Source organism: Colius striatus, chromosome 7, assembly GCF_028858725.1.
Source record: "Colius striatus isolate bColStr4 chromosome 7, bColStr4.1.hap1, whole genome shotgun sequence".
Classification (NCBI taxonomy): Eukaryota; Metazoa; Chordata; class Aves; order Coliiformes; family Coliidae; genus Colius; species Colius striatus.
In genome coordinates, this window is record NC_084765.1 from 30853750 (window position 1) to 30881025 (window position 27276).

Here is a 27276-nt window from a genome sequence, read left to right on the forward strand (position 1 = left end):
TATTAGCCTTAGCAGCCATGCTACAACAAAAAAATGTGCTTTAGTTGTGAGCTTTCCTGTGTCAGGGAATAAGTTAATGAGCAAGTGGGTTTGAGAGTGACTCTTTCAGCGTAGGGATGACACTGAATGGAAGTGCCCATTCTTGGGAATCCTGAATCCAAAGAGATATGGACCTGACTGCTACTGGATGCTCCAGGTGGGACTCGAGGAGCTGACAGGGAAGGGAAATGCTGCTGATCCCGGTGTCTGTTGAGAGCTGGAAAAAAAGTTTAGTACATGGGGGAATAAGTGACATTGCAGGAGATGCAAGTTGAGTGCAAGCTCACGATCAACAGAGACCCTGCAGAAAGCAGCTCCCTTCCTCTCCCAGAGCAGCTGTGTAATGAGCAGGTACACGTATCCTGTCACTGCCTGCATGGCAGCAGCCCAGTGAAGAAGTCATTTAGGCTCCTCCTGTCTCTTTTCCCTCTGTGTGATTACTCTCCAGGAGCTCTCCTGGGACAGAAGAAGCTTTGGTATTAAATCATCTCTTCAGATGGTGTTTTTCTTCTTGCCAGGATGGCTGGCAAGGGATTTTGTCTCCTTGCGGTCACTCTGTTGAGACTCCTGTGTTGACTCTTTCCTGGCACCTTCCTCGCAGCATAGTTGGAGACATTGCTCAGGTTTATGGATTCCTCCCCAGATTTCCAGAAACTGTCAGTCTCCTTCTCAGCTGTGAGATACTAAAACCTGAAGTCTCAAGGCAGTGCCAAAACAGGAGATGTCTTCTGGGCAGCCCTCTGTGTCCCAGGGGGGACAGGTTGGTTTGGTCTCTTAAAAGTAAGGTTGTGCCAGCTCCCTGGCGCAGTGAAACATCTGGGTGTGCAAGCTCTCACGTGGAACAGCTCATAGAAAATGTGCTTTTTAAGCTGCAGCCTCCTGTGTTTCTCCTGTCCCCTGATCTAAAAACATCCTATGGGCTCAGCAGGATGCTTTCTTGTAAAAGAGGACTGAATGTTTGAATAAGACTTCACAGCTATGAGGAGGGAGTTTTCTGTGTTCACTGTGAAAATCCTGTGTTTGGTTTTGTTTTTTTATTTAAAGTACCTAGAGACTTTTTTAATGCAGGGACCATTTTCCCTTTCTTGATGTCCCTGTGAGCTGAGGTGGTTTTCTGCAAGGGCTCAGCCTGTCCACTGGTTCTGCAGGGTCTTGATGCCCCTCCTGCGAGGGTTATTGTGTGTGGTCAGAGTGTCTGAGATCTGAGAGCCCAAGGAGGTAAAGTCTGTGTTTGCAAGTTAAAATAGTTGAGGAGAAATAATTGACCATAATCTGACAGCAGATCTAGCTATGCAGAGGACAGCTCATCACCAGCGGAAATGAAGCTGATGGATGTTTTCTAATGATTCCCTTGTGTTGCAAACGGTAGAGAGCCAGCTTGAAATCCCTGCCCAGAATTCAGAACCTTAATTTGCTTGACCTTTCCACTGCTGCAGACACAAGACTGTATGAATTGCAGCCATCTCCCTTAATTTCTCCATTGTTCTGGGGATGCAAATGAGCATGTTCTTCTGCAAACACTGGATGGAAGATGGTGTGATGCAGTTGGGCGTTAGGCAGAGCTTCCCGGTGTGTTTGAGGGTGATGCTGAGCCAGCCTCACTGCAGGATTCATCTTCCAGACAGGTTGAGGGACATCCTGGCTGTCTGGATCTGGTTTTGTTTAAATACACTGATGCTGAAAGGGTTTCTCTCTTAGCTGTCTTAGAAATAACCAGATATTCTAGCAGATACATTTCACTTAGAAGTGCTTTGAGTTTTGCCTTTGGACAGATCCGTTTTGACAGAGAATGGTATGTTTCAGATAACATACCTCAAGGATGTATAATACTCCTGCATCATCCTCTAGCCTTGAAAATATTATTCCAGCTAACCAGTCTAACCCCACTTTGAAAGTACCTGTTTATCTGGGAGACTTTTTAGACTGGCTTGCTTTCATCTTTTAATGCAGGAAAGACATAGCTACTAGGATCTGCTAGTTCAGATGGACGTCCTGGTACCAAACGTGTGTGCATGGGTGTCACGATCAGGCTGTGAATCACCAGTGGGTGCAGCAGTAATTTTTGGTAACTAGGAGGCAGATGAAATTGCTGGTTATGATTTGATGCCTTGCCCACAGCAGAGCAAGCGAAAGGGATGAATTAGAGACAGGAATAGCAGCATAGCCTTCCCCCCCACACACACTCCTTTTTGTGTGCAGGAAACCTCAAAGCATATAATAAACTATTGCCATTTTGATTACCAAAAAAAAAACACCCCACCCCAACCCAAATGCAGAGATAAAATAAGAAAACCTCAAGCTTAATGGTTTTGCCAGTAATAAAAATACACCGTAGAACAAAAGGCTGCAGAGGGGTTTTTTATATCTTGTATTCAATGTGTTGGATTGCAGAGAAATTGGCAAAAGGGTATTTTTAAAGTCCCTGCCTCGCTTGTAGTTCTGGTTTTTGCCTGGGAGGAGTGCCTTTGTGGCTGCACAGGTCAGCAGCCAGCAAGAGTAGGAGTGACTATGGGAAAAGGTATAAATAGGATAGCATTAATTGCTCTTATCAGAGGATTTATTTTACAGCAACCGTTTAATTGAGGCTGCCTCACCACAGTTCAGTGCCCTGTCCGGTGATGGCTGTTTCAGTCCTGGAAGCCTCACAGGGCCTGGCTGGGGACTCCCTCAAATTCACCACTGCTTTTTGACTTCAGTGAACAAAGAGCCATTAAATTACACAAACGCAAAGCTCCTTCGGGCTGTTCTGCACCGGTGGGACTTGTTTGAATCCTTATAAATACATTGAACTGACGTTGGCACTTTAAGCAAAGCCTTTCATCTCCTTTCTATATAATGAGTATATCCTCGGCCACAGCCAGTAATCTGCTTCTTTCTCCCATCCCTTCCCCTCTCCCCTGCTCTGAACCCTCTACTACTCGTTTATTGAGGCTCACCCCGCTCCCTCACATTGCAGGGCAGCCGAAGCTCGTGTGCTGCTGTCAGGTCTTGCAGGGGGAAAAGAAATTGTAGAGAATGCTGTTTTCCCTCTGGATGCAAACCAGGCTGTATTTTAATGACAGATTGCTGAGTTTTGGTGCATTGCACTGATACACATTCTCACTGAGTGTCTTGTCCTGTCTGTTGGAAGAGCCCAAGGAATTGGTTTTTTTGCTTATCCCCCTGTTTTAGGTGTGGGAACACAGCAGCTTTCTAGCACTACTGGAATATGGTGGGGTGTGAGGGGGGGAAGCTAAAATCCTGAGTCAGCATTCCCTATCCACTGCTCTTTCAAAATCAAACCAGGATTTTCTTGGTCTCCAGCACTGACAGAACTCGGAGGATACAGCTGTACTGCACAGCAAAGTGCCTCTCGGGGATATCTGGGCCGGCTGCTGTGCTCCACCCAGGGTAATAGTTTAAGCAAAGCAAAATGCTACTTAATCCCCAGTCACTTTTTGTGCCCATAGTTTAACTTGGAGTTCCTGCTCTCAAATACTTATCCTTTGGGGCTGAGGTTTGGATCGTTTCAGACCCAGTGTCATTACCGAAGCAGCATAAAATGCGCAACTGGACTGGCCGGTGTCTGGAGGAATATCGTGTCCTTGCAGGTTCAGGGGAGTCTCCTGTCCACGTTGATGGGAAGCCTGTGACTGCTTTCAGCTGACTCTTGGCAGCCTTTCACTGACTGGCTTTGCACAGTGTTTGACAATGGTTTTTCCACGAGGTGCGGCCTACGGCAGTGCCCGGAGCTGGCTGCCGTCATGCTGTTGCTCGTTATGAAACTGGATGCTTGTGGTTGGCACTGCCACGCTGTGCTCCCTGTGACAGGGAGGGAGGCAGAGCGGTACTGCTCCTGATACAGATCCACCACGCTGCAGCCCTGGAGCCACAACTCTAAATCCACTTTGCCATGTGCAACTGGAGATGCGGGCAGTGCTTGTGCTTACAGTTGTGGTTTGTAGAGCACTTAATCGTGTCACAGAGTCACAGAATGGTGGGGCTTGGAAGGGACCTTTAGAGATCATCTAGTCCAACCCCCCTGCCAAAGCAGATGCAGCTAGATCAGTGCTGCCCCAGCCTCCTGACACCCACCATTTAGATATTTGTAAATATTAATGAGATCCTTCCTCAATCTCTGCTTCTCCAGACTAAACAGCCCCAGGTCCTGCAGCTTTTCTTCATAAGGAAGATGTTCTAGTCCCATGATCATCTTGGTGGCCCTGTGCTGGACTCTCTCCAGCAGTTCCCTGCCCCTCTTGAGCTGAGAAGCCCAGAACTGGACACAGTACTCCAGATGAGGCCTCACCAGGGCAGAGTAGAGGGGGGAGAGAACCTACTTTGACCTGCTGACCACATTCTTCTTGATGCCCCCCAGAATGCCACTGGCTTCTTGCCCACGAGGGCACATTGTTGTCCCCTCCTGGACTTTGCTCACTCGGTCTTGTGAGTGTCACAGTCTGTTAAGTTTCACCCTGGGATGTCTGTATTAACTCAAGAGTTTCAGCCAAATCCAGTTTTGCTCAGGAGAGATAAGAGGGGGGTTAATTCCTAATGTTCTGCCCAGGCAGATGATTGACTAGGTGAGAGCTCCTCTTAAGTAGTCCTAAAAGAGGCATATCCCCTGTTGCAGTAGGAAAGCACTCTGAGAAAGGGATTTAGTTTCCCATCTGTCTTGGGATAGGAATTATTCCTGACACCAGCTGTAGTGACCAGCAGTGACTTCAGCATGGCTACCTAGCCAAACCTCTTAGGGAAGGGTATTTTACATCGGACTTGGTCTGCAGTGAGATGCTCAGCAGCTCTTCAGAGAGACTCACCCCTGCTCCTCTGATCTCCTCCATTGCCATCTTTTGCTATCACACATTCAGTGACTCCAAACCTTCCCTTATCCTGCCAGTCTATTGCTGAAGCTCCAAAACACCAGATCTAGTAATAAAGGTTTATTAACACGGGGCTCTGAGTGGTAGGAACAAGATGGGCAAGATAAAAGCAGTTGTGTAAAGTAGTGAGCTATACAGAGAATTTTCAGCTTCCATTCCAGACACCATGGTCTCATCTAAGCAGCTGGGATGCTCTGTGCACAAAGACTCTACAACAACTCCCAGAAATTTTATTTTAACTACATGTTTTTGTTTGGTTTTTTTCTTTTTTAAGGGGTTTAATAGAATTTTCAAGCCTGAGTAGCTGGGCAGTGGCTTTTTATCTTGCCCACATTCTCTGTTTGGTGAAGCTGTTGAAAAGTTTAGCCACTTTTGACACTGTTGCCCGTGTTTTCAGCTCTTGGATCTTGTTAAACCTTTAAATCAAAAATGAAACCCTGTTTCCATATTGTCAGATATTAACTACCCACACCTAGGGTCCACATTGTGGCATGGCCTTTACAGATGTGTTTTCTTCTTAAGCTAATGCCCATTTGATTGAAGAAAAATGAAGCAAATCCTAGCCATCTTGCTTGCAATCCTTTCCTGTGCTTTTTAAGAACATCTCACCCCATTACTCCAGCTTCACCATTAACCACCCCTACAAGGAGCAGTACATGTGGTGACAATTCTTTTGTGCACCAGGCACTGAAGTGAAGTTGATCTGTCAAAACGTGCTTTTTGAATTTGCTTTGCCCAAGAGTAGTAGGTGTCAACAGCTCCAATTTCAGCTTCTCCTTGTTAAGAGTTCTTGTATTGACTAGTCTGTCATCTGCCACCGTGGTCTCTTGGGTAACAGAGGCTAATTCTGCCTTCCAGGCCTGTTTTGAGGTGGAAAAAGTGGCATGTTTCTACTGCTGATTCAACAAAACAGTGACACACAGCAGCACTGCTCTGCTTTATGGTCCAAAGAGCATTTGAAATGGAATAAATCTTGCAATCCTGTTAAAACCGTGCCAAAACACTTCTCAGACTTGGTAAATATTAATAGCAGGCTGCCATCTCTAGCTTTAGCTATCTTGGCCAGGAGGATCTGTGGGGAATATCTGTCCAAAATCTGTGAGGCTCCTTCTCTCCTTAGGGGCAAAAGGAACAATGGTCAGATCTCCAAGGTTATTTTTAATATGGTCTCTGTTTAAGCCACTGATCCAGGAGTGGGAAGTCTGTTTTCTCAGATTAGAAGAGTCACTGTTAAAGGACGAGGTTGCCAGGTCTTCAGAGGCTTTAGTTATCATGCTGTAATTCTACCTGTGACCATATTAAATATGATGGTATGAGGAGTGATCTTCATTCATCCTCCTTTTGGGTACCATGGGCTGATACAAGAATACTGGTGTTTTTGACGTTCTCCATTTCTAGGTTTTTCTCTTTAAAACGAGAAGAGAGGCTGTATGAGAGTCAAAGGAAGTACAGTCACTCATCAGTGCAGTCAAAGTAGAATTTGCACAGCTGCCAAAAGGAGATTCACATATTTTACTGGGTGATACAAAATAAATGTTTTATTCATAGTACATAACATGTTATTTAAAGTGTTACTTGGCCACCCTCTAATGAGGGTCTGCTTGACCATTGACACCTTGTACTCTGAATGTAGTTTCTCTGGCAGGTTTTTATGGCAGGCTGCATTTTTAGATAAATAACATTCAAAGTAAAATTCATTCAGTTTTGTGTAAAATGAGCCTTCATCTCTGCAATATCATCACGTCTGAAACCCTACGTTTAAATTGCTGCCTGAAGACAGCCTGCAGAATGAAAACTGACTTTCATAGGGCAATAAGCTGCAGTGTCATATCCTAGATGGGAGCAACACATAGCTACTGTGTGCTTTTAGCTAAAGACCTTGGTGTTTCCCCTCCATTTTCCTTTCTTGAGAAGCGTTTGCTTATTCCCTGCCTCCCATGCCATGCTGGACCCACCTTCACTAGAGCTTTACTCTCTGCTTCAGGAGGGGAGCAGTTGTTTCATTTTTGAGCCTGGCCGTTCAAAGGAAACAGAAATTTGTTTAGTAATTTTTTTTTTCCCCTCGAGAAACACAGACCAATGCCTGTCTCTCTGGGTTTGTTTGTCTAATAACTACATCCATCTCTTGGACTAGCAAGCCAGAGAGTGAAGAGGAAGGGGAGGTGGCTGTGACTAACAGAGTGGCTGCAAGAAGGCTCCCACCACTTTCTTTTAACAGGTGGGAGGGCAAAGAGAGCAGAAGGAAAACATAACCTCAGGCATTGTAAATACAGTTTTCCTAGCTAAACAGGGATTTCTGTGGTGCAAATCTCATCCAGTGAAGTGTGTTATTTCTTGCAGGTATAGGGAGTCCCTCCTGTCATATCCACAGTTGCTGTTTCTAATTGTGCTTTTAACCTTAAGAGTTAAATATCTGTAGTTTGGGGCAACCATAGTTCATAAAATATTATCATATTAATATTGTGCCCTCTGTTCCTTCTTTTGGAAGAAATGAGGATTAAATGAAGTGAGATAAGGGCAGAGGCAGTTCTCGACCACTTACAAGTGGGGCTGTGGGCTCCTGAATTCCCTCTGACGGCTCTTCCTGTCAGCTCCCCCTGATTTTATGTCTGTAGTAGGACCCACATGATGCTGATAACTGTTTGACTCTCAGTTTTGCTGAGGAGGGCTTGGCAAGTGTTCAGACACCTCTCCCAGACTGCGTTTACAAAGCGGGGGCCGTAGCTCTTCCACGTAGTTCTTGGATGGAGAGCGTTGCTCGTTCTGCCCAGGAAACCTGCTCCAGAAGCTCTCTAGCACCACTCCCCCAGATTCAGGCACAGTTGTTTCTGCTGCTTGTGTCGCTGCCAGGACTTAAACATCAGGGAAACCAGAATGTTTGCTCTGTGAGCTAATCGACTCTTTAAAGATGTTAGATAATGTAATAAAATAGCTCAGCGGTGCCTTGCAATTACCTTTCACATTTCGTCATGCTTCTAAAATTTTTTGCCTTCTCGAACTAGGACTGTATTTTTAGTACAGTGCAATCAAAAATGTCTGGCCAAGAACCTCATATAGTACCTAGGAAAATGGAAATATTCCTTTAAATGCCTTCCAGAGCTGTGGTTTCCTCTGAGTATCAAAGTCCGTTGGTTGTGTCCTGATTACATACTTTGGTCTGGGTTCTGTACGGCTTGGATTTATAATTCCCTACATATGAGCAGTTTGATGTCTTCCTTGTATTTTTAATATCAGAAAGCACAGCTTAGGCTTTTACTTTAGCATGATGTAAGCATAATTATTTAGTGGGCAAGAGAACCAAGATTCCATTCTTTTGTTTGCCACTGAGGCTTACAGATTTAGCTTTGTTTTTATGTTTTTTCTTCATGGTTATGACCAAAAGATTCATGCTATTAAAACCCAAACCACCATGGCAGGGTAATGGTTTCTGTAACTTGCAAGTAAAGAAAGAAACCTAATATAGAGCCAGCTTACTCACCAGTGGAGTGGATTTGACATTTGGCTTTGACATCATTCAGCACTGACCTGAACCGGCGTGCAAATTGCAAACCCACATCTTGGTGAGTTCACATAGTTTGTTCTTCCTGGCATTTTGCAGCACTCTGGGGCACAAATTATTAGCAGTAGTTCCAACTACTTTCATAAACTACAACCCTTGACTATCTTATGCTCTTTTCAAGTCTTCAGTATATCACTTTTCCTGTAAGGAAATTTCTAGGCTGCTGTTTATCAGATGATTTCTTATCTGACGTAGTATCTGTGTAGAACTGCTGTATGATCCCCTGCAGCTCCTAAAGCTCCAACTGCCACCTTGAGCAAGTCATCTTCTGTTGTTACTGCACAGTTTCTCATGCCTGTGAGCAATCGGATGCCTATCCAGTTGCTCTTCTATGGAACATAAAGCAAAACCAGAGCAGAGCAGATCAGGTAAATGTCCCTCCAGGAGAGTTTCCAGTCTCAATTAGTACCGAGTGGGAGTTATCTGAAGGATGAGCACGAGAAGGGTGTTTGGGATAGGGTTGTTTTTTGATGTTGTGGGGTTGTTTTACTTTCCCAAAGTATTTTAGCCCCTTGACACAATGGAGAAGCTGACATTTAGCGAGTTAGGTGGTTTCTTTCTCATTCAAGGTGCACAGGAGGTCTACATCATAGAAAAACCCAGCCTATGAGAAAGCTGGGTTTGGAGGGCCAGGAAGCCTTGCTTTGACCTACTTCTTGACTTGTTTCAAGCAACACACCACATCTGCTCAGATGACACTGTTACTCTGCTAGTAGTTCCCAAAGCATGGACACTCTTCCTTGCTGCCAGAGGACAGTGACAGGAAGGCAGCAGTAGGCAGACGCTGAGTGTTTGGTCTGTGGGTTCGGGCCGTGTCACTTCAGTTCCAGCCATAAAACTCCTTCTCTTAGAAACCCTCTGAGTGTGAAATGCCACAGACCTCAAGAACAGACAGTACTTTTGTTGAAAATCAACAGAAAGCCACGAGCAATGCAGTGTGTTGTGTAAACCACATGTGTCTGTCTCCTCACCCATCCGAAGCAAAGCAAAGCAGTGTCCTTTCCTAGCTGATGGATTTAGGGGAGTTTGTACGTGATTGCTTTTAATGTGCTTCAAATTAGTCATGGTGCTTATTTCCTAGGCTTCATTAAGCTTGTGGTCTGACCATATTGTGATAGCCACTCTGAGCAGTTTACTGAATACTCGTTTTAATATCCGGATATAGATTTCTTCAATATCCTGCAATGCGTTTTCCAGTGCTTTTCTGGATAATACTGAACAGTCTGTGATGCACCAGGCCCCCGAGCTACATTTTAAAGTCAGCTTAATGCTTTCCATCTTTCATCTTTGCGCAACACAGGCTGCTGTTACGTTTTGGGGTTTTTTTAGGACATAAAATAGCCAAAATGAGCATCTTACTTAAAAAGTACTGTAAGGCAACACTGTAAGGCAACACAGTGGTGCTGCAAGCTTGCCTCTTCTGATCTGCTCTTGTGCCTTCTCCATTCCGCTCTCCCCCTCTCCCTTTCCATGTTTCCTTCCATGGAGAGCAAAATGCTCAGATCATCTCTGCATTCTTCAGGCTTAAAGACTTATAGAAACAGAGGAGAAAAGTTCTCTTTGACAGTTTGCTGAATAAAAAGATGGCACATGGAATAGATGGGGCTTGGTTTGTCATCTGTGTTCCTGTGACACTACTGAATTAGCTGTTAACATTTCTGTGAAGGTAGATCACAACTGTTTTGCAAGCCAAGAGGTCAAACTTCCCTCAGAGACAAGTGTTATCATTTGCTAGTATGAATGGAAGCAGTTCTGGACCTGGCTTTAGACCTGGTTTGGCCAGATTTGCCTTCTCCAAACAGGAAAAAGCCTTTGAACATATTATCATTGCCTTAAAAATAAAGAAAGAAAACCCATCCCCTCAGGCATTTAACAGGGGCCAGGCCTCAGAGGATAGTTGAAGACAGAGAGAAGTTTCTAACATCTGGTTTGGGTGAGAGGATGGTATTTGGCTTTGGTGTTTACATCAAGGCAAGGCAAAGGCAGCAGAGGCAGAGCCTGATGAAAAAACATGGTCCGGCACCCTGCACGCTGGCCCGTCAGCTCTTTGATTTAAAAAGCACCCAAACAGCTGTGAGATGAGGGGTGAGAATCCTGGGGAACATGGCATAGCTCTTACTGTAGCCTTTAGAGAAAAACAGATAACACTGGATTTGACATCCCAAATCAGGCTGTTGCTGCAGAGTATGTCCTTAACAGATATCCCAAAGTAAAACACTGGATTTGGCATCCCATATCAGGCTGTTGTTGCAGAGTATGTCCTTAACAGATGTCCTTGAGCAGAATGAGAGCCTTCCTCCATCCCTGAGCTCTCTGGGTGCCTCCGGGCGCTGCTGGGTGAGCTGTGTTGAACAGCACTGCTATTTTAAGACGTGTCAGTGCCTACTTTGCTTTCTGACACAAGGTGCTGCTACCCCAGGGCTGAGTCAGCAGTGGGGATCATGTCCCTCTGCCTCCAGCTGAGCCTGTCTGCTCTGAGTTGTGAGCACTGTTTGCTCATTGGGTTCAGGTCACAGCCCTTATTAGCTCCAGCTCAAAACCACGCTGAACTCCGAACAACCTGCAGTTCAGGTGATACAAGTAGATCTCAGAAGAGTGCTAAGGAACATGAAGCAGAGAGTAGTTCTGTGTGTCCCTTTGAAAGCCCCATTGAAGGGCTCTGGCTCCCTTGTGGACATGCCTTTGAGGGACAGCAGAAGAACACAGTCCCCATCCATGCACCCTGCCCTCCTGGACCCATGGGCTGCCTGTGCTTGAGTCACCATGATTTATAACACCCCAAGGAAAAGAGTCCCTGCTCAATGCAGCTTTAAGCTGTCAGGCTGTAAATTGTCTTAGTCCAGGAGCTACTTCAAAGCCTCCCAGCCTTCCTGCAGCAAGGAGAAGGCTTCTTGGCAAACCCAGCATAAGTCACTTGCTATTCATGAGTCAAATCCCTGAAGTGTCCTCAATCAGTAGCTAAAAATGGGCTGTAAGGAGACAAGGCCTCGCTGTCTGGCAAATGAAGCTGCTAATTCCACCAGCCTTCTCTATCTGTTTGCTAAAGGGGCTTCTGCTTCCTCAGCAATGGCTTTCCTTCCTCCCTGCCTTTCTCCATTCCATTCAGCAGTGTCAAGCACCCTCAAGGTCTCCTGAAGCAACAGGACTTCGACCCAGTGGGCAAACCCACCCAGATCTCCGTGGTTCCCTGCTCCTCCCATTGCCCATCTCCCAGATGAGTTACCCAGATGGGGTAAGGGACAGTCAGGAATGAAAATACTGAAATTCCTCCAAGCTGCCTGGTTCCCAAATCTAGAAGGGCTGCACTGTTGAAGGGAGAGGGAAAGAAAACACGAGCTTGAGTGCGAGTGGAGATTTGCAGGCTGCAGCTTGACTGCCAGAGGGATGGAGGGACCGAGCAGCGGTGGCTGCAGGTAACAGTGGAACCAAGTCTGCTCTCCCAAAACTGCACTTGCAGCAGCTTGGTCACAACCAATAGAATGAGGTGTCCTCCATACTGGAAGCAGAGAAGCAAAGAAAACTGTACGAAGGGACCAGAAAGCTCTTTGTGTCTGTATGGCTGGCGTTCAAAAGCTGCTTCAGTGTGTTGTGTGAACAGCAAATCCCACACCAAGCCTGGGAATATTTGAGGCAGTGTCTCATTTCTTTTTCCCCTTTCCACTTCTAAATGTTGGCTAATGCCTTTCCATTCAGCATAATTGCATTTATCAGTATCCACATCTCTTCCTTTTACTTTGAGGCATTCTAAAGCAGTGGTTGAATATCCTTTTCTCCCAAAGCCAGATGATGGATGGCGTACGTCAGCAAAGCTTAAGCACACCCGCTCAGAGGTGAGCCCCTTGGTTTGACAGAGCGTGTGTAATGCAAGAGGCACTTGGTTACAGAGCACTGCAGACTAACGCTGCTCCTTGCTCTTCCAAACTGTGCCAGACAGCAAACTTCCAGAAAAACCTCAGACCATATACAGTTGGCCAGCAACACTATGTGAAGTCTTTAACCATATTTGAACGAACGGGCTGCCTTGGACACGGCGAGAAGGGAAATGCCAGTCTGCCTGACAGCTCGTTTTAATAATGAGAAAGTTGTTCCACTGACAAGAGGACAATAAAAGCTGCGACTGCGTAGAGAGACATTGCCTTTCTTCTAGTTCAGAGCATACATGTAACTGCAGAGGCATGGGCTGGTCTCAAGCCTGGGCACGTGCAGCTGTGCTTTTCCCTTCTGTTACCTCTTTTCCCTTCTTTCACCACTTTCCAGAGTGTTGAATCTGCACTGAACCCTTGAACCCTATCAAAATGAGGCTTCAGTTTGCATTAGGGAATCGCTCCTTTCTCCTCAAACATGCCTTGTTTTAAATGCATTCTGCTTTGTGCTGCAGTGAAGCAAGCCATCAAAATAGGTGACCTTTGTAGTTAGAGCTATTAATGCACAATTTATGGGGCTTTTGATGTACGGTGCATGAGAGTCAAAGTCTTGAGAGCTCATCAACCCTCTGAATGAGCAAACCTCCTCTGCTGATGAAGGAGCTGTACCTTTATAACCAGACTATACTGTGTGTTGCGCTCATTTTAGATGGCAGAGCTCTTTCAGGCAGAGACCCTGTCCTTGTATGGTTTTGGCAGTGCCACATCTGCACTGGATGCTGTACATTTGTTTTCCAGCGATGAGACAAAGAGCAGATTTTGCTTTTACCCTCAGCACAGAATAGTGGGCAGGCTTTAAGTGCTGCTTGGTAATGATACAAGTGCAAGAGAAATGCTTTCGCAATCATGGCATCTCGCTGTGGAAACTCTGTCTGTTACCACATGATGCTCTTTATCATCGCAGCCTGTGTTATCCCAGGGCTAGGGCTCAGCTGTAGGATCCTCATGGGCTGACTGAAACATGGTGCTTCTCCACATAAAGCAAGGGTTTGCGGCTTTATTTCCCTCCTCTGAGCAGTTTTTTAAGCAATTCTTTTGGTGAATAAAAAAAATGTGCCCGCGTTTAGAGCGCACACTTCAGAACAATGCTGTGCAGCTCTAGTAAACCCTGGAAGCTGTCATCCTGCACGGCTCCCCGTGTGAAAGAAGCTGGTGATTGAGTCCAGGCCCTTGCAGACAATCTTCAAACCAGCTCCAGAACTGGTGGCTCTGGCTGAAAACCCAGACTGAAGATGAAGAACCGATCCGAGCTCTCAGGCTGCAGGGAAACCATCTGCGTGTGTCACAAACATGACGTGTGTGTTGGGCACTGGTGCTGTGGGAGCTTGTAAGGAACTCCATAGCTTGGTCTTGGTTTCCACCAATAGAAATAAAAGGAGATGTTCTTTTAAATCCAGCTTCACTTACGAGAAGCAGTCAGAGGATCTCAGAGTGAGTTGGTGCTTTATTGCTGGATGCCTTGGGGGGGTGTCCTGCTGACACTGGTCCTAGGCACGAAACCCAGTGCTGCCTCGTGCTTCAGGCTCTCTTCCTGTTTGGTGCAGCCTTCAACAGGGCCAACAAAGGCAGGCAGCCTTGCTGCAAGAGCAGAAGGAGATCCTGGTCCTTAGTGGGAGGCTTTCTGCTTTTGGGAGGCTGATATATAGATACTCACAGCTCCATGTGCCTTTTGCTCAGCCGCAGTGGCTGTTGCTAAGCTTGAGGAGCTAGAGGGATGTCAGCGACACCTGGGATAGCCAGTGCCTTCAGGCTGTGCTGAAATGGTTCACAGAGCTGGCTGTCAGATGGGAGCACTGTTCATCTGAAGGAAGTCAGTGGAATTCCCATGGAGCTCCCCATCACCTGCAGACTCAGAGCTGCTGCATGCCCTTCTTGCTAAAGGGCCGTGAGCATTAAATCACCTCAAGTATTGGGTGTCTTAACATGACCCGGGAAAAAGTGTTGGTTAGTGAGAACTATATCAGAGCACTCATTAAAATCCAAGCCTGAAGGAGAGAGGCAGTGCCATCCAGCTAGCACAACAGCAATTCAGCCATCACCTTGGCTTTTGTGCTGCATCCCTTTTTCTGGCTGCAGCACCCATAGAAGGGCTGTTGTGGCAGCTGGGAGGAGGGGTCACTAGGAGAGAAATCAGTAGTCTAATATATTCCCAGTTTTTTGACAGTTTTCATTAGCCAATACTGGTGCTGCTGGCAGTGAAATGGTTTTACTGTCAGCTATTAACAGAGCATAAAGCAGGCACATTTCTAAATGCCTTTAGGATCCAAAGCAAAGTGTGCAAGGCTAATCCTGCTGCAAGATGCCCTGTTCTTCTCCCAGGGTTTTTGCAGAATCTGGTGTTGGTAGAGAACTGGAGATCTGGTCTGGCGTGTGCTACAAATCACTGCTGTCCCCAGCCAGTCTGGCAGAGGTGCTGAGCTGCTCCAGCCTTGTTTCTCGTGTTGGACTGCTGTTGAGGTGATGTGTGGATGTCCAGGCTGCAACTGAAGTTTCTCCAAGCAGAGGCTGTCTTCTCCACCCCCATGTGAGCAGGAGCTTGTGACAAACTTGTGATTAGCTTTTGCTAAGCTATCTTGGGACCAAGAAGGCTCATCATCCATCATGGCTCACAACTCCTGCAGAACCACTGGATGTGGAAAGCAGCTCCCAGATAGGAATCTTCGAATTGCACGGGCAAAAGTATTTCCAAATGATTCCATTACTGCCTCTTGAAAACACACGGTGGAAAATCATACAGCTGGCCAGGAGAGGTCTTGTCTTCTGTAATCTCTGCTCAGAGGAGATTGCATCCCTCTAACTGTTCCCAGCATCCAAAAACATATTTGCCAAGGTATCAGAAGCTTCCTGCTCATCATCTCTGAGAAACTACCCTCCCAGGGTCACGGGTGCTCCTCTGCAACCGTAACACTCTGCATGAGAAAGAGCAGACACAGGCTCCAAGGCTGTGGCTCACTCTTTCATGGGCCTGTTGAAATTCATAATGAAAACCAAGTTTTTCACGTACCCTGCTTCTACTGCAGAGTCTGGAAGTGTGGAGTTGACAACAAGGCAGATAAATCCCCAGATGCAGTATATTCGGTGGGCAAGTTGTTTGGCGTCATCCCTGGGTCTGGCCTTTCAGTGAGCAAATCAGCAGCAGGGGACTGCGCTCCTGGTTTGGTTTGGATGTGGGACAGAGGCAGTCCCTCTCTGCTGGAGAGAGAGAGAGCTGAATCATTTGCCCTGTGGGTCAAAGCCTTCCCTTGAGCGAGGCACAGCCATGTGCAGAACAGCAGTTTGCACCAATTTGGAAATCATGCTAGAAACAAGTTTCGAGCACACTTTCTCCAGCAAGAGCAATGGTTGTTAATCATTAGCACCTATGATGTTCTGCTCCTTTAGTAGCTGTAGCATAGAACATTTGTTAATATTTAGTGGTGTTTTACTTGGTTTTGGTTCTGTTAAGTCAGAACCTCTCTGGAAGAAAGCCTTGCAGTTGTATCCAGCTTTCCTGAGGTTTGCACAGTTAAAGGCACATTCTGTTTTATCTGATTACTCCTGAGGTACAAAATGCTTTCAGGTTATATTCTGGTTTATGCTTTGAAAACTGAAATCTGTGCCTCTAGAGAAGCAATTCCAGGCTTTATGGGCTGCACTATGGCATCTGTGTAGTTCCTGTGTCAGATACAAGGGAAAAGAAGCGTCACTAAATCAGCAAGTATCTTCTTTGACACTCCTCTTTTGAGTGTTATGCCATTACAAAAGTCTTTTCTTTACACAGCAGGTCTGATTCAGTTTGTCCTGCTTATCTAAAATAGAGGCAGCCAGAGGAAAGAATCCTCACTGCATGACTCAGAGATCAGGCTCCCTTGTCCCTGTTTAGACCAGGAGGATGAAGCTCAATTTGATGCAGGGCCAGGAGAAGGGGAGTTCTCCTCTGCTTCCTAGCTGGAGGATCTCAGTTCCCAAGACCCATGGGCTGTGCAGCTTTTGGGTAATGAGATTGTCAAGCTCGGGGTTGGGGGGTGAGGTACACGATGCCACTCTTCAAGACACATTCATTTCTGCAGGTTTGCTTCGTTCTGCTGCCAAGCTGGGAATACTTTCAAGGCCTCTCAGTTTGAGAAACTGTAAATGAATAAGTAGTTTTTAAGCTCTTCTACTTGCTTAAACAAGAAAGGCTTGGGAGAAGGACAGTTGTTTAATTAAACAGCTACTCGGTATTGTTAACACAAGATTGAACTCCAGCAGCAACTCTGAATTCACAGATTCCTTGGGAATTCAGTGACCTTGAGTTTGCTGTGCTTGAAGCTTGCCTTAGATACTTGGCTTCCTCTCTGGAATACTTTGGAGAGCAGTGCAGAAGGCTCTGCGAGGCCCCGGCATGAGGCAGCGTGTAAGAACAGGGAGGTTGTGTTGTACTAAGTGAACTTCTTGCTTCAGAGCATGCCTGGAGTGACTGCCCTCAGAGGCTGCAGGACAGCACAGCTGGCTCTGCTTCTCTAGCACAGGAGGCTGCTGTGGAAATGTTGAGTGCCAGCTGTTGGGGATGGCCAGCTGATTACTTTTTTGCCTCCTTTAATTTATGAAACAAATTTGGTACGTGATGAAATTTGTGTGAGAAGTAACTGGGCAGTGGGGTCACATCTCAGAGCTTGGGCCTTTGCTCCTCAGCCCTGTCCCTCTTGAGCTAGGGAGCCCAGAACTGGACATGAGACTCCAGATGAGGCCTCACCAGGGCAGAGCAGAGGGGGAGCAGAACCTCCCTCAGCATGCTGCCCACACTATTCTTGATGTCCCCCAGGATGCCATTGGCTTCTTGACCATGAGGGCACGTTGCTGCTTGTGTTTCGTTTGTTCTCAACCAGCACTCCCAGGTCCCTCTCCTGGAGGTGCTCTCCAGCAGGTCACCCCCAGCCTGTCCTGGTGCATGGGGTTGCTCCTTCCCAGGAGCAGGACTCTGCACTTGCCCTTGCTGAACCTCATGAGGCTCCTCTGTGCTCAACTCTCAAGCCAGCTGAGATCCCACTGAATGGCAGCTCCTTTTGATTGGGTCTACCTGCAAAATATTTTAGTGACTTTAGCTACAGAGTGATTTAAAGAGCAGAAGTGATCTGTTTGATTTATCACTGCTAAGTGGAAAAGCTGTGTGAGCACAGCTATGATTATTTCATACAGTGACTTGGGATGTGGGTGCAAAACATCTTTCATTTCCCTTCCAACCAACCAGGAACAGCCCCCTTGCACTCCTACAGCCGCACCTCTGGCAGGAGGAGATGGGGCTGAGCATCCTGCACAGTTCTGGCAGCAGAGAGGGTTGGAAGGGAAGGTCAACCCCCCATGCCAGAGCAGAATCGCCTAGAGTAGGTCACACAGGACCCACGTTACTCCTGTGAGTGGGAGAGCAGCTCTGCACCAGCTGTGCAGAGGGACCTGCATCCTCATCTCCTGCCAGCTGAGGTGCTCATGTGCTGGGTGACATGAGACATCTTTCGAGCATTTAATTGGTTTGGCTTTGCACCTAAAGCACATCTTGGGCCTTTCCAAGCCTGCTGTACAACATGTCTTGTCCACGACTGCTTTCCGTGAGACTTGTGGGGTTGCGTTTTCTGGACTGTGGTAGTACAATCTGGAGCTGTGAGAGAAAGCCCCCAGGGGCTAATCCATGGCTGCAGGCCAGTCTCTGCATAAACTGGTCTTATTTTTAAAGTCCATTTTCTCCAGTACACTTTTTTTTGGCCTGCAAAAGACTTCTTCATTTAAAACGAAGAACCCAACACTCTCTCCTTTCAGTTGCTCTCTTGGACACGAGCCAGTAATGCCCACAACAGCTGTACCACAGTTTAAACATTCAGTCTCTAATGGTTTGGGGAACATTAGGGTTTTTAAGGCTTCAACAGGTCTAGAGTAAATGGTGGTCAATAAAGAGTAGCTCTTCTTTGTACCCCTTTGCTCTCAGAGCTGTGCGCTAGGATAAAGCACGCTCAGAATATAATCGTTGCAAAATTAATATCCATGAAAGGTCCTCTTTTTAAACAACAAAAAAGAATCATAGAGAAACCTGCTTCACTGAAAGAAGAGTTTGCAAGAGTCCCAACTCTCAAGAGCCTGGTAAGAGGCACGGGGAAGTCTGCACATAACGTCCGTTGGAGACGTGCTGGTGTCGCTCCCCACGTGTGCGTTTAACGGCTGCGGCCTGGGAGGAGCACACAAATCACAGCTTATTGCTTCCTCTGTTGTCTTCACCCACCCACTGACCTATTAATGAGGTACACAAGGGTTAATTATGCTTTTTTTTTTTTTGGCTGCCTTACAGCTTTCCAGTATTGTGTGAAGACAAAAGCCCAGGTGTGCTAACACGTAATGTAGGGGTTGGGACTCAACCGAGGTAGTAGCTCTATTAGCACTTAGTGAGGATACCCACTGCTGAGGACTAGCACTGCCTTAGTGACTTGGGTAAATTAATGTTGGTGGAGCTGTTGAAGCCTATGGAGGGAAGTGCTCATTTCTTTCCAGATTGGTAAATGTAGGTGAGAAACCTCAGTCCCCATGAGACTCCTTGTGCAGGAAAGCCCATGGGCGTCGCAGCACTTCTGCAGCATTGAGCCAGTGTCCGCGGGTGCCCGGGCCCAGGGAGGGCTTAAATTGGCGGCTGACTACTTGGGCTTCTTTTACAGCATTTCATGCCACTGTGCAAAAAATGGTTTGGAAGTCATTATACCCTTTGTAGGGAACTGCTTCACCCCTTCCTTGTGCTTCCTGCAGCTATGGGGGGTACCTCGCTCCCTGGCTGGGGGATCGGGGCTGCAGGGTGCTGAGCAAGGAGACAGCGGGGACTTTGGAGTCAGAGAGGGGGAGACCTCGTAGAGAAAACAGATGAAATTGTGAACAACAGGATTACAGAAAAGCCTGGCTGCTGTGGTGCTTCTCATTAGTTGCATCTCAGGGCTTCTTACAGTTGTCACTTTTTTGACTGGAGCAAGGTGACCCTTAAGGGACGTTTCAGTTGTAAATTGCTTTGTGTCACCAGTAGAGTCCTGCTGAGTTAACAGTTGATTTCCAATTTGGTTTCCAAAGTTGGCCAGCCTTTGGAAGATGCAAGAAGCAGTATTGCAAGTCCAGAAGTTAAGCTAAGACGTTAGTCCCTCCCACAGGGCATGCCAGAGCTTTAAAACAGGCTTGTTCCTTTCATTCGTGGCCGTTTGTTAGGGGCTCAGGTTTTTACTTCCACTGGGAAGTTTCATAACATTTTCCTACCCATCGGTATCCTATTAAAACTTTGTTGTGTAATCTAAAAGCTTTTCTGCTTCTCATGGTTTCCTCTTGCAGCTAATTCAGAATGCCCTAGATGGCAATTTGGGAGTAAATGCATTCAGGCTGCATGGTCTTGATTTTGCTTCTTAGAAATTCAAAGCAAGATTTGAAATGAAGTCGTATTGTCCGTTTTCCTTTAAGGAACAGTTGCCTAGTGACACGATTGAAGGATTTTTATCTAACGTCACAGTGCTCCTGGGAAAGCCTGTGCCTATAGTTAAAATGGCAGTGAAGTCTGTTACTGTGTGTGTTTAGGACTTCCATGTATGTGTAATGTTAGAGAGAACAGATAGTGGAGTCAGTAAAAACACACGTGTGGGTCCTGCAGCGTTGGGCTGGTCTTGTTCTTGCTGAGTGAGCTCTCCATTGCAATCAGTGGTGCTACTCTGTGGGAGTGATTCGAGGTCTCCTAGAGCCCTTGACAGAAGCAACAAGGGTCAAAGTGGCCAAAAATAAAGTGTCATGGGTAGAGGAAACAATATAGAGGTACAAATGAAGATCAGTCTTTGGGCGAGTGGAGAAACACGGATCTTGGGAAAGAAAGAGGGTCCCTCAGTGTGGATAACGCTCAGCTGAACACAGACCAACTAAACTCAGCCCATAGAGCTGTCTTAAATTGTACCTGGCTTCTGAAGGGAAACACGTCTTGACAGGCAGCTCATCCCTGGCTTGCCAAGAGGCCATCACCAAGATGTTCTCCTTTGGCCACGTTGCCCTGTGGGATCTATCTAATAAGAGGCAGCCCTTGGCCTCGAGTGCTCACAGCAGCACGAGAGCAGCAGGAATCACTTGGAGAGTGGGCAAAAAAGGTGAATGACCCGTGAAAAAGCAACGTCCTTCCCTTCTCAGCCCAGCTGAAATCCCTCCCTCCCTGCCTGCTTTGAACGGGATTAGGTGTATTCAGCTGAGAGCCCACACGAGCCGCCCTGAGCCGAGGCCGCTCACCCCGGTGCCGTTGGGTTCCCGCTGGCAGCTGGTTTGTGAAGATAGTGGAGATGAAATCCAGGTGTGGATTTATCCCTCACATTAACCCCTGTCCACAGTAATGGGAACAATGTGGCCGGAGGCCTAATAAAAGAGGGGCTGCTGCTGGGGCTGAGCAGCTGGGAGAGGCATCAGTTAAAGGGACGTTCCTGAGCCTGTGATTTCCCTTTTTGTGCCCTGGTAATTGCCATCAGACTTGAGTCATTCTCTCTTCTGTTTGGTTTGTGGGCTTCAGCCCTTTGCTAATCTTCACAGCCTTTGTATGAGGGCTTTATTGACTGCATTAACTCCAGCACATCCTGCTGCCGGTGACGTGGATCGGATCCTGTAGCGCGTGAAGCCGTCGTGTCAGCTCCTCTGGCAGGTCCATGACGTTTGTGTCGTGACATTGAATCAGCCCTTGATTTTTTTCAGTGTCCGTGGTCTTAGCTGGCAGATAACTTTGGCCTTGGGGGTTGCTTTTTTTCCCTTCTTGGTTTGTTTTTTATGTCCCAGCTTATTTTCCACGTTATCATCCTGGCTTGCAGATGTCTTTTCGTTACATCAGCTACTGCCTGAGCTACTGAGAACTGTAAAGCTGGTTTGTCTGTTTTCCTCAAGTTGTGGCTTTTCCCTGAGGCTTGTGAATCTAATCTTAGCTCGCTATCTCCTTGTTTTGAAATAGCAGTTTCCACTTGAAGGATGCTTTTATCCTGGTGCAGACACGCTTCTGTATTACCTGCCTTCTGGAACTACTGCTGGGAATCTCGGGTGCAGTTGACTTTTACAGTTTAAAAGGAGAGGGGAACTGTAGCTTTGCTTTGCAGCACTGCAGATAACACATTTGGCATCTTGAATGCAAACTTTCAGCAAGCTGGAGTTCCAGTGCCTAAAGGAGCATTTGGGTGTGAAGGAGCATTTGGGTGTGATGGCAAAGGTGTCATCATGCACGTGGCACCCTTTTTAATTGCTCTTTCTTCTTGTTCTGAAAGCCTGTGGCAAGCAGATGAATAGTCAGAGTTTTATAGTGGGCACTTCGTGGAGCTTTTCTTTTTTTCCTGGTGATGCTGTCTTGTGTGAAAAAACCGAGCTTGCAGCCTGCTGCTCTGGTGCTTGGCCAACGGTGGTATCTCTAGAACGGGCTGTAGTAATCCCAAATCCGTGGTTGATGTTTCTTTCGCCAGTTTACAACGAGTAATCCTCTTAATTCCCTTGAATAGCAGCTGGTGTGGCTACAACCTGTGCCTAAACCCAAGAACAGCTTACTCAGAAAGCCTCCAGCCTCCCCTGCGAGCGGGGAGGAATTCTCTCTCAGCGGGGGCTGCGGGGGCTCACTTTCCCGAGGGGAGCCCTGCCAAGACGCTGACTTCTCCTTTCTCTCTCTTCTAGATGCAGCAGCTGTTCTATGAAAACTATGAGCAGAACAAAAAAGGCTACATCCGAGACCTGAGGAACAGCAAAATCCACAGAGCCATAACTCTGCACCCCAACAAGAACCCCCCGTACCAGTACCGGCTTCACAGCTACATGCTGAGCCGCAAGATCGCGGAGCTGCGGCACCGCACCGTGCAGCTGCACCGCGAGATCGTCCTCATGAGCAAGTACAGCAACACGGAAATCCACAAAGACGACCTGCAGCTGGGGATGCCTCCTTCCTTCATGAGGTTCCAGCCCCGCCACCGGGAAGAAATCTTGGAGTGGGAGTTTCTTACGGGGAAGTACCTGTATTCGGGGGCCGACGGGCAGCCCCCGCGCAGGGGAATGGACTCGTCTCAGCGGGAGGCGCTGGACGACATCGTGATGCAGGTGATGGAGATGATCAACGCCAACGCCAAGACCCGGGGGAGGATCATAGATTTCAAGGAAATACAGTATGGCTATCGCAGGGTGAACCCCATGTACGGGGCAGAGTACGTTCTGGACTTGCTGCTGCTGTACAAGAAGCACAAGGGGAAGAAGATGACGGTTCCCGTCAGGAGACACGCGTACCTGCAGCAGACCTTCAGCAAGATCCAGTTCATGGAGCACGAGGAGATGGACGCCAAGGAGCTGGCCAGCAAGATCAACCAGGATTCTGGATCCTTGTCTTTCCTCTCCAACTCGCTCAAGATGTTCGTTCCCTTCCAGCTCAGCAGATCGAAAGTAGAGAGGAAGGAACTCAAAGACAAGAAGATCAACATCCTGATCCCCCTCTCCGGCCGTTTCGACATGTTTGCCAGGTTCATGGGCAACTTTGAGAAGACGTGCCTCATCCCAAACCAGAACGTCAAGCTGGTGGTGCTGCTTTTCAACTCCAACTCCAACCCCGACAAAGCGAAGCAGATCGAGCTGATGAGAGATTACCACTCCAAGTACCCCAAGGCTGACATGCAGGTGCTGCCGGTGTCGGGGGAGTTCTCCAGGGCGCTGGCTCTGGAAGTCGGATCCTCTCAGTTCCAGAACGAGTCTTTACTTTTCTTCTGTGACGTTGACTTGGTGTTTACCACCGACTTCCTCCAGCGCTGTCGAGCCAACACAGTTTTGGGTCAGCAGGTATACTTCCCCATCATTTTTAGCCAGTATGATCCAAAGATTGTTTATAGTGGAAAAGTTCCTAGTGACAATCATTTTGCCTTCACCCAGAAAACAGGTTTCTGGAGGAACTATGGCTTTGGTATTACCTGTATTTACAAAGGTGATCTTCTTCGAGCGGGTGGCTTTGACGTCTCCATCCAAGGCTGGGGCCTGGAAGACGTCGACCTCTTCAACAAAGTCATTCAAGCCGGCTTAAAAACATTCCGAAGCCAAGAGATCGGAGTAGTCCACGTGCATCACCCCGTTTTCTGCGACCCTAACCTTGATCCAAAACAGTACAAAATGTGCTTGGGGTCCAAAGCTTCAACGTATGGGTCCACACAGCAGCTGGCTGAAATCTGGTTCGAAAAGAACGACCCCAGTTTTGGGAAAGGCAGCAATACTAACGGCTCGGTGAGGACAGCCTAAATGTCCAGCTATGCTGGAAAAGACTGGGGGAGGGTTTGGGATGGTTGTTTTTTTTTTTTTTTAATTATCTAATTTATTTTTGGGGGAAAATGTTTTTTTGTGATAATTCACTTTTAAAAGACCACCACAAGGATCTGGTTCAGCCGTTGTTTTGGCGTAACGCAGCGCTCGCTTGCGGAGGAACAAAAGCCCTCGGGGCGTTCGGTGGGGGTGGGGGCGGGGTGGGGTTTGGTGTTGAACAAAACTGTGATCCATCTTTGCCTTCAAATGAACAAACCAAGGTTTCAGAGTTCTCTGCCCCATCGGAGGAAGCCTGACTTGAATTAGGATTTCCTTATGAACAAAAAAGAACAGGTTGTTTCCTCCCTTCCCGCGTTGCTGGGATGGCGTGAGCAGGGATGGGAGCGGTGTGGCGTGGGGACTGCTTGCCCTGCAAAGGTCCTGCTGCTTTGCTTGAGGATGGCCCTTGTTTTCCAGTTGTGTGGCAATGCTGAGGGGGAGGGTAATCTTTTGATTTCGTTTTTTACTTTGCAAATGATGATTTATTTCAGTTCCAAAACACACTTCCACTCGCCACGGCCAGGAGACTCCAAGGGAGGCAAGAAAATTAAGCACAACCCACTCCCTGACGAGTCCTTGTCAAAACTCTTGTTCTTTTCTCTTTGGTCCACACCTGGATGTCAACTTGAGGAACCCATGGTGGGTTCTTTATCTGCCTGGAGCTGGTGCCACGTGCCCAAAGAGGGAAGGGAGGAGGAGGGGAACCCCGAGTCCCTCGCAGCACAGCGAACCCTTCGCAGCCCCCCAGGAGAACTTTGCAAGCTCCAGTCGGTGCCCTGATGTTTAATGGGAACAATTAGTACATTGGATTCCTAGTTTTGTTTTGGGATTCTTTTGGGGTTTTGTTTTGGTTTTTTTTTCCTGTATCTGCTAGACCATTAATTTATTTAATATCCATTGGTTTAGGTTCTTGACCTTTCCTTGAATATCTGTTAGTCATTTTAATATTTTATATATATATATATGTGTGTGTAAATATATATATATATATTAGGAATGTATTGCATCTTCTCCCTGGTAAGGTAGTGTACATCATCCCTGCAGTAAATGATCTCCAAAGATTACTCTCTAAAACACTTTTTCTCTTTTTTGGATGAACTTTCTTTGTGGTTTCCTTTTTTGTTTTATCATCCCCTCCCCCCCCGCAAAGTTCTCTCACATTTTTGGAATGACTTCAGGAAGCTTAGGAATTCCTTTGGTGTTCTAAGAGGAGCTGGGGATGGGGGAGGCCGGATACGTGGCAAGAGTTGACCCCTGTGAGTGAACACCTAGCAAGGTAAGAGAAAAATACACAAAGTGCCTTAAAGCCAGAAAGGGAACCCTTGACATTGAGACTTGAGACAGGGAGTGGCCGTTGTGGTTGAAGCAGCTGACCTGTTGGGACCTGCCTACCTGTAAATATCTCGCTCAGCAGAAACAGAACAACAAAAAACAGCCAACAATCTATTTTTCTACCGTGTCCTCCAGCACCGTTTCGTCCCATCGCTCCCAGTTCCTCTCGGCTGAGCTCTGTGGGAGGTGGAGGCCAGTGAAGGAACAGAGATGAACCCCATGTAGGTTGTTGTGTCTGAAGGGATCTGGGGGAGCAATTGCTGTTCCAGGAGAGGAAATGCCCGTTGCTTCCACGCCTGTGGAACGTGAACTGCAGCTAACGTAGAGTCGACGTCTGATAACGTTGCTGGTACTCGGTGCCAGTCCCAGGTTGTAGGTACTTGGATGGATTCAGTGCATGGAAAATCTTTTTTCTTTCTTTTTTTCTTTCTTCCTGTTGTTTTTTTTTAAAGACTTGCTTCTAAGATGCAATAAAGATTTTTTTATTTGCAACTGGAGCTCCTGATGGTGTCTGCCTCTGTCCGTGTCCTTCCCACACAGCGCAGCCACAGCTGGGCAGGGAAACCCTGTGGGGAAGGAAAACTCGGTCAAAGGATCCTCCTCTCACACGAGGGTTTGACCCTTATGTGGTCGTTTGGCCCAGAACAAATGTAACACCCCATACCTCAGCTCTGGGGAGAGGGAAAACGTGTCCCTCCATCAGACTGGTGAGCACTGCCACTGCTCCTGCTGTGCTGGGCCCTGGGGAGGCTGCAGCTCCAGGGCTGTGCTCAGTGCTGGGCCCCTCACTCACTGCCACAGGGACACTGAGGGGCTGCAGCGTGGCCAGAGCCGGGCACAGAGCTGGAGCACAAGAGTGCTGGGGAGGGGCTGAGGGAATGGGGGTGTTGAGCCTGGAGAAGAGGAGGCTGAGGGGAGACAGGAGCACTCTCTGACACTCCCTGACAGGAGGCTGCAGGGAGCTGGGGGTTGGTCTCTGCTGCCTTCTCCCCAGTAATGAATGACAGGACAAGAGGAAAGTGGCTCAGGTTGCCCCAGGGGAGGCTGAGGCTGGAGCTGAGGCAGAACTGTTTCCCTGAGAGGGGTGTCAGCCCCTGTGCCAGGCTGCCCAGGGAGCTGGGGGAGTGCCCAGCCCTGGAGGGATCCCAAAGCCGTGGAGCTGAGGTGCTGAGGGCCGTGGGTTAGTGCTGGGCTGGGCAGGGTGAGGGCAGGGCTGGGACTGCAGGAGCTTCAAGGGCTTTTCTCACCAAACTGTTTCCATGTTAAGATTCAAATGCTTTTCTGTCTGAAGCCATCCATAACTGTATGTTTACGATGCAGTCCGTGACAAGGCTGAATCATTTCGTAGTGTTTTGCGTATCTGAAACACAGGAAAAGTAGTTATTGTGTGGAGCACTTACTTTTAACATCTCTGCCAGTTCTATCACAGCCCTTCAGTATCAGCATGAGGCTGTGGTTGTGTGAAAAGTCCCCAAGCAAGAATCTTGGGGATTCCAGAAATGTTTCTTCACACAAGGGAAGGGGGGAAAGAAAAGGTAACTGGTATTTGTGGCTGCAGAAAAGAGCCTGAGGAACATGAACCCTACACAACTGTACCAGGAGACTGGAGAGTAGGGGAAGGCCTGTACTTAATACAGTATTTAGTAACATTTATGGTGATGTCAGCCTTTTTTTAGCCCATAAACCCAGAATGCATGTAAATGGGAAAAGCAATTAATGAAAGGCACCATGTGGCACTGGGGTGTTTTTTTGCTCAGTGCCTGCAGTTCTGATCCAGGTACCAAATCCAGCCAAGCAGCATCGACAGTGAACCACTCTCCAGGCCTCATGTCCTAACTCTCCACGTATCTTACAGACCCACAGCTTAAAACCAACCCATTTTCAAGTGACATTGTGAATTAAAAGCATCTGTGATAAAGTCTAACTGTATGAACCCCCTTCTGTACTGAAGTAAGAGCCATTTGCTGCCCGAGTTGTGAGGAGCTGGAGAGTGGAAGTCACCAGCTGCCCTGTGCCAAAGTCCTCTGACAAAGGTCAGTGGGTATAAACTGGAACACAAGAGCTTCCAAAGAAACACAAGGAAGAATTTCCTCACTGTTGAGATGAGGGAGCACTGGAAGGGGCTGCCCAGATGGGCTGTGGAGTCTCCTCTAGAGACATCCAAACCCACCCGGACGAGTTCCTGTGTGACCTGCTCTAGGTGGTGCTGCTCTGGCAGGGGGGTGGCACTGGATGAGCTTTGGAGGTTCCTTCCAACCCTTAA

General features: G+C 47.5%; 1 protein-coding gene across 1 annotated transcript in view; it reads left to right on the forward strand.

Moving 5' to 3' along the window:
- CHSY1 (chondroitin sulfate synthase 1) overlaps positions 1-25475 on the forward strand; it is a 76240-nt gene extending 50765 nt beyond the window's left edge. Inside the window, exon 3 of the mRNA XM_061999580.1 lies at positions 22029-25475. Within this exon, the coding sequence (XP_061855564.1) occupies positions 22029-23621 (1593 nt within the window). The 3' untranslated portion in view covers positions 23622-25475. The remainder of the gene's footprint in view (positions 1-22028) is intronic.
- Positions 25476-27276: the final 1801 nt, after the last annotated feature.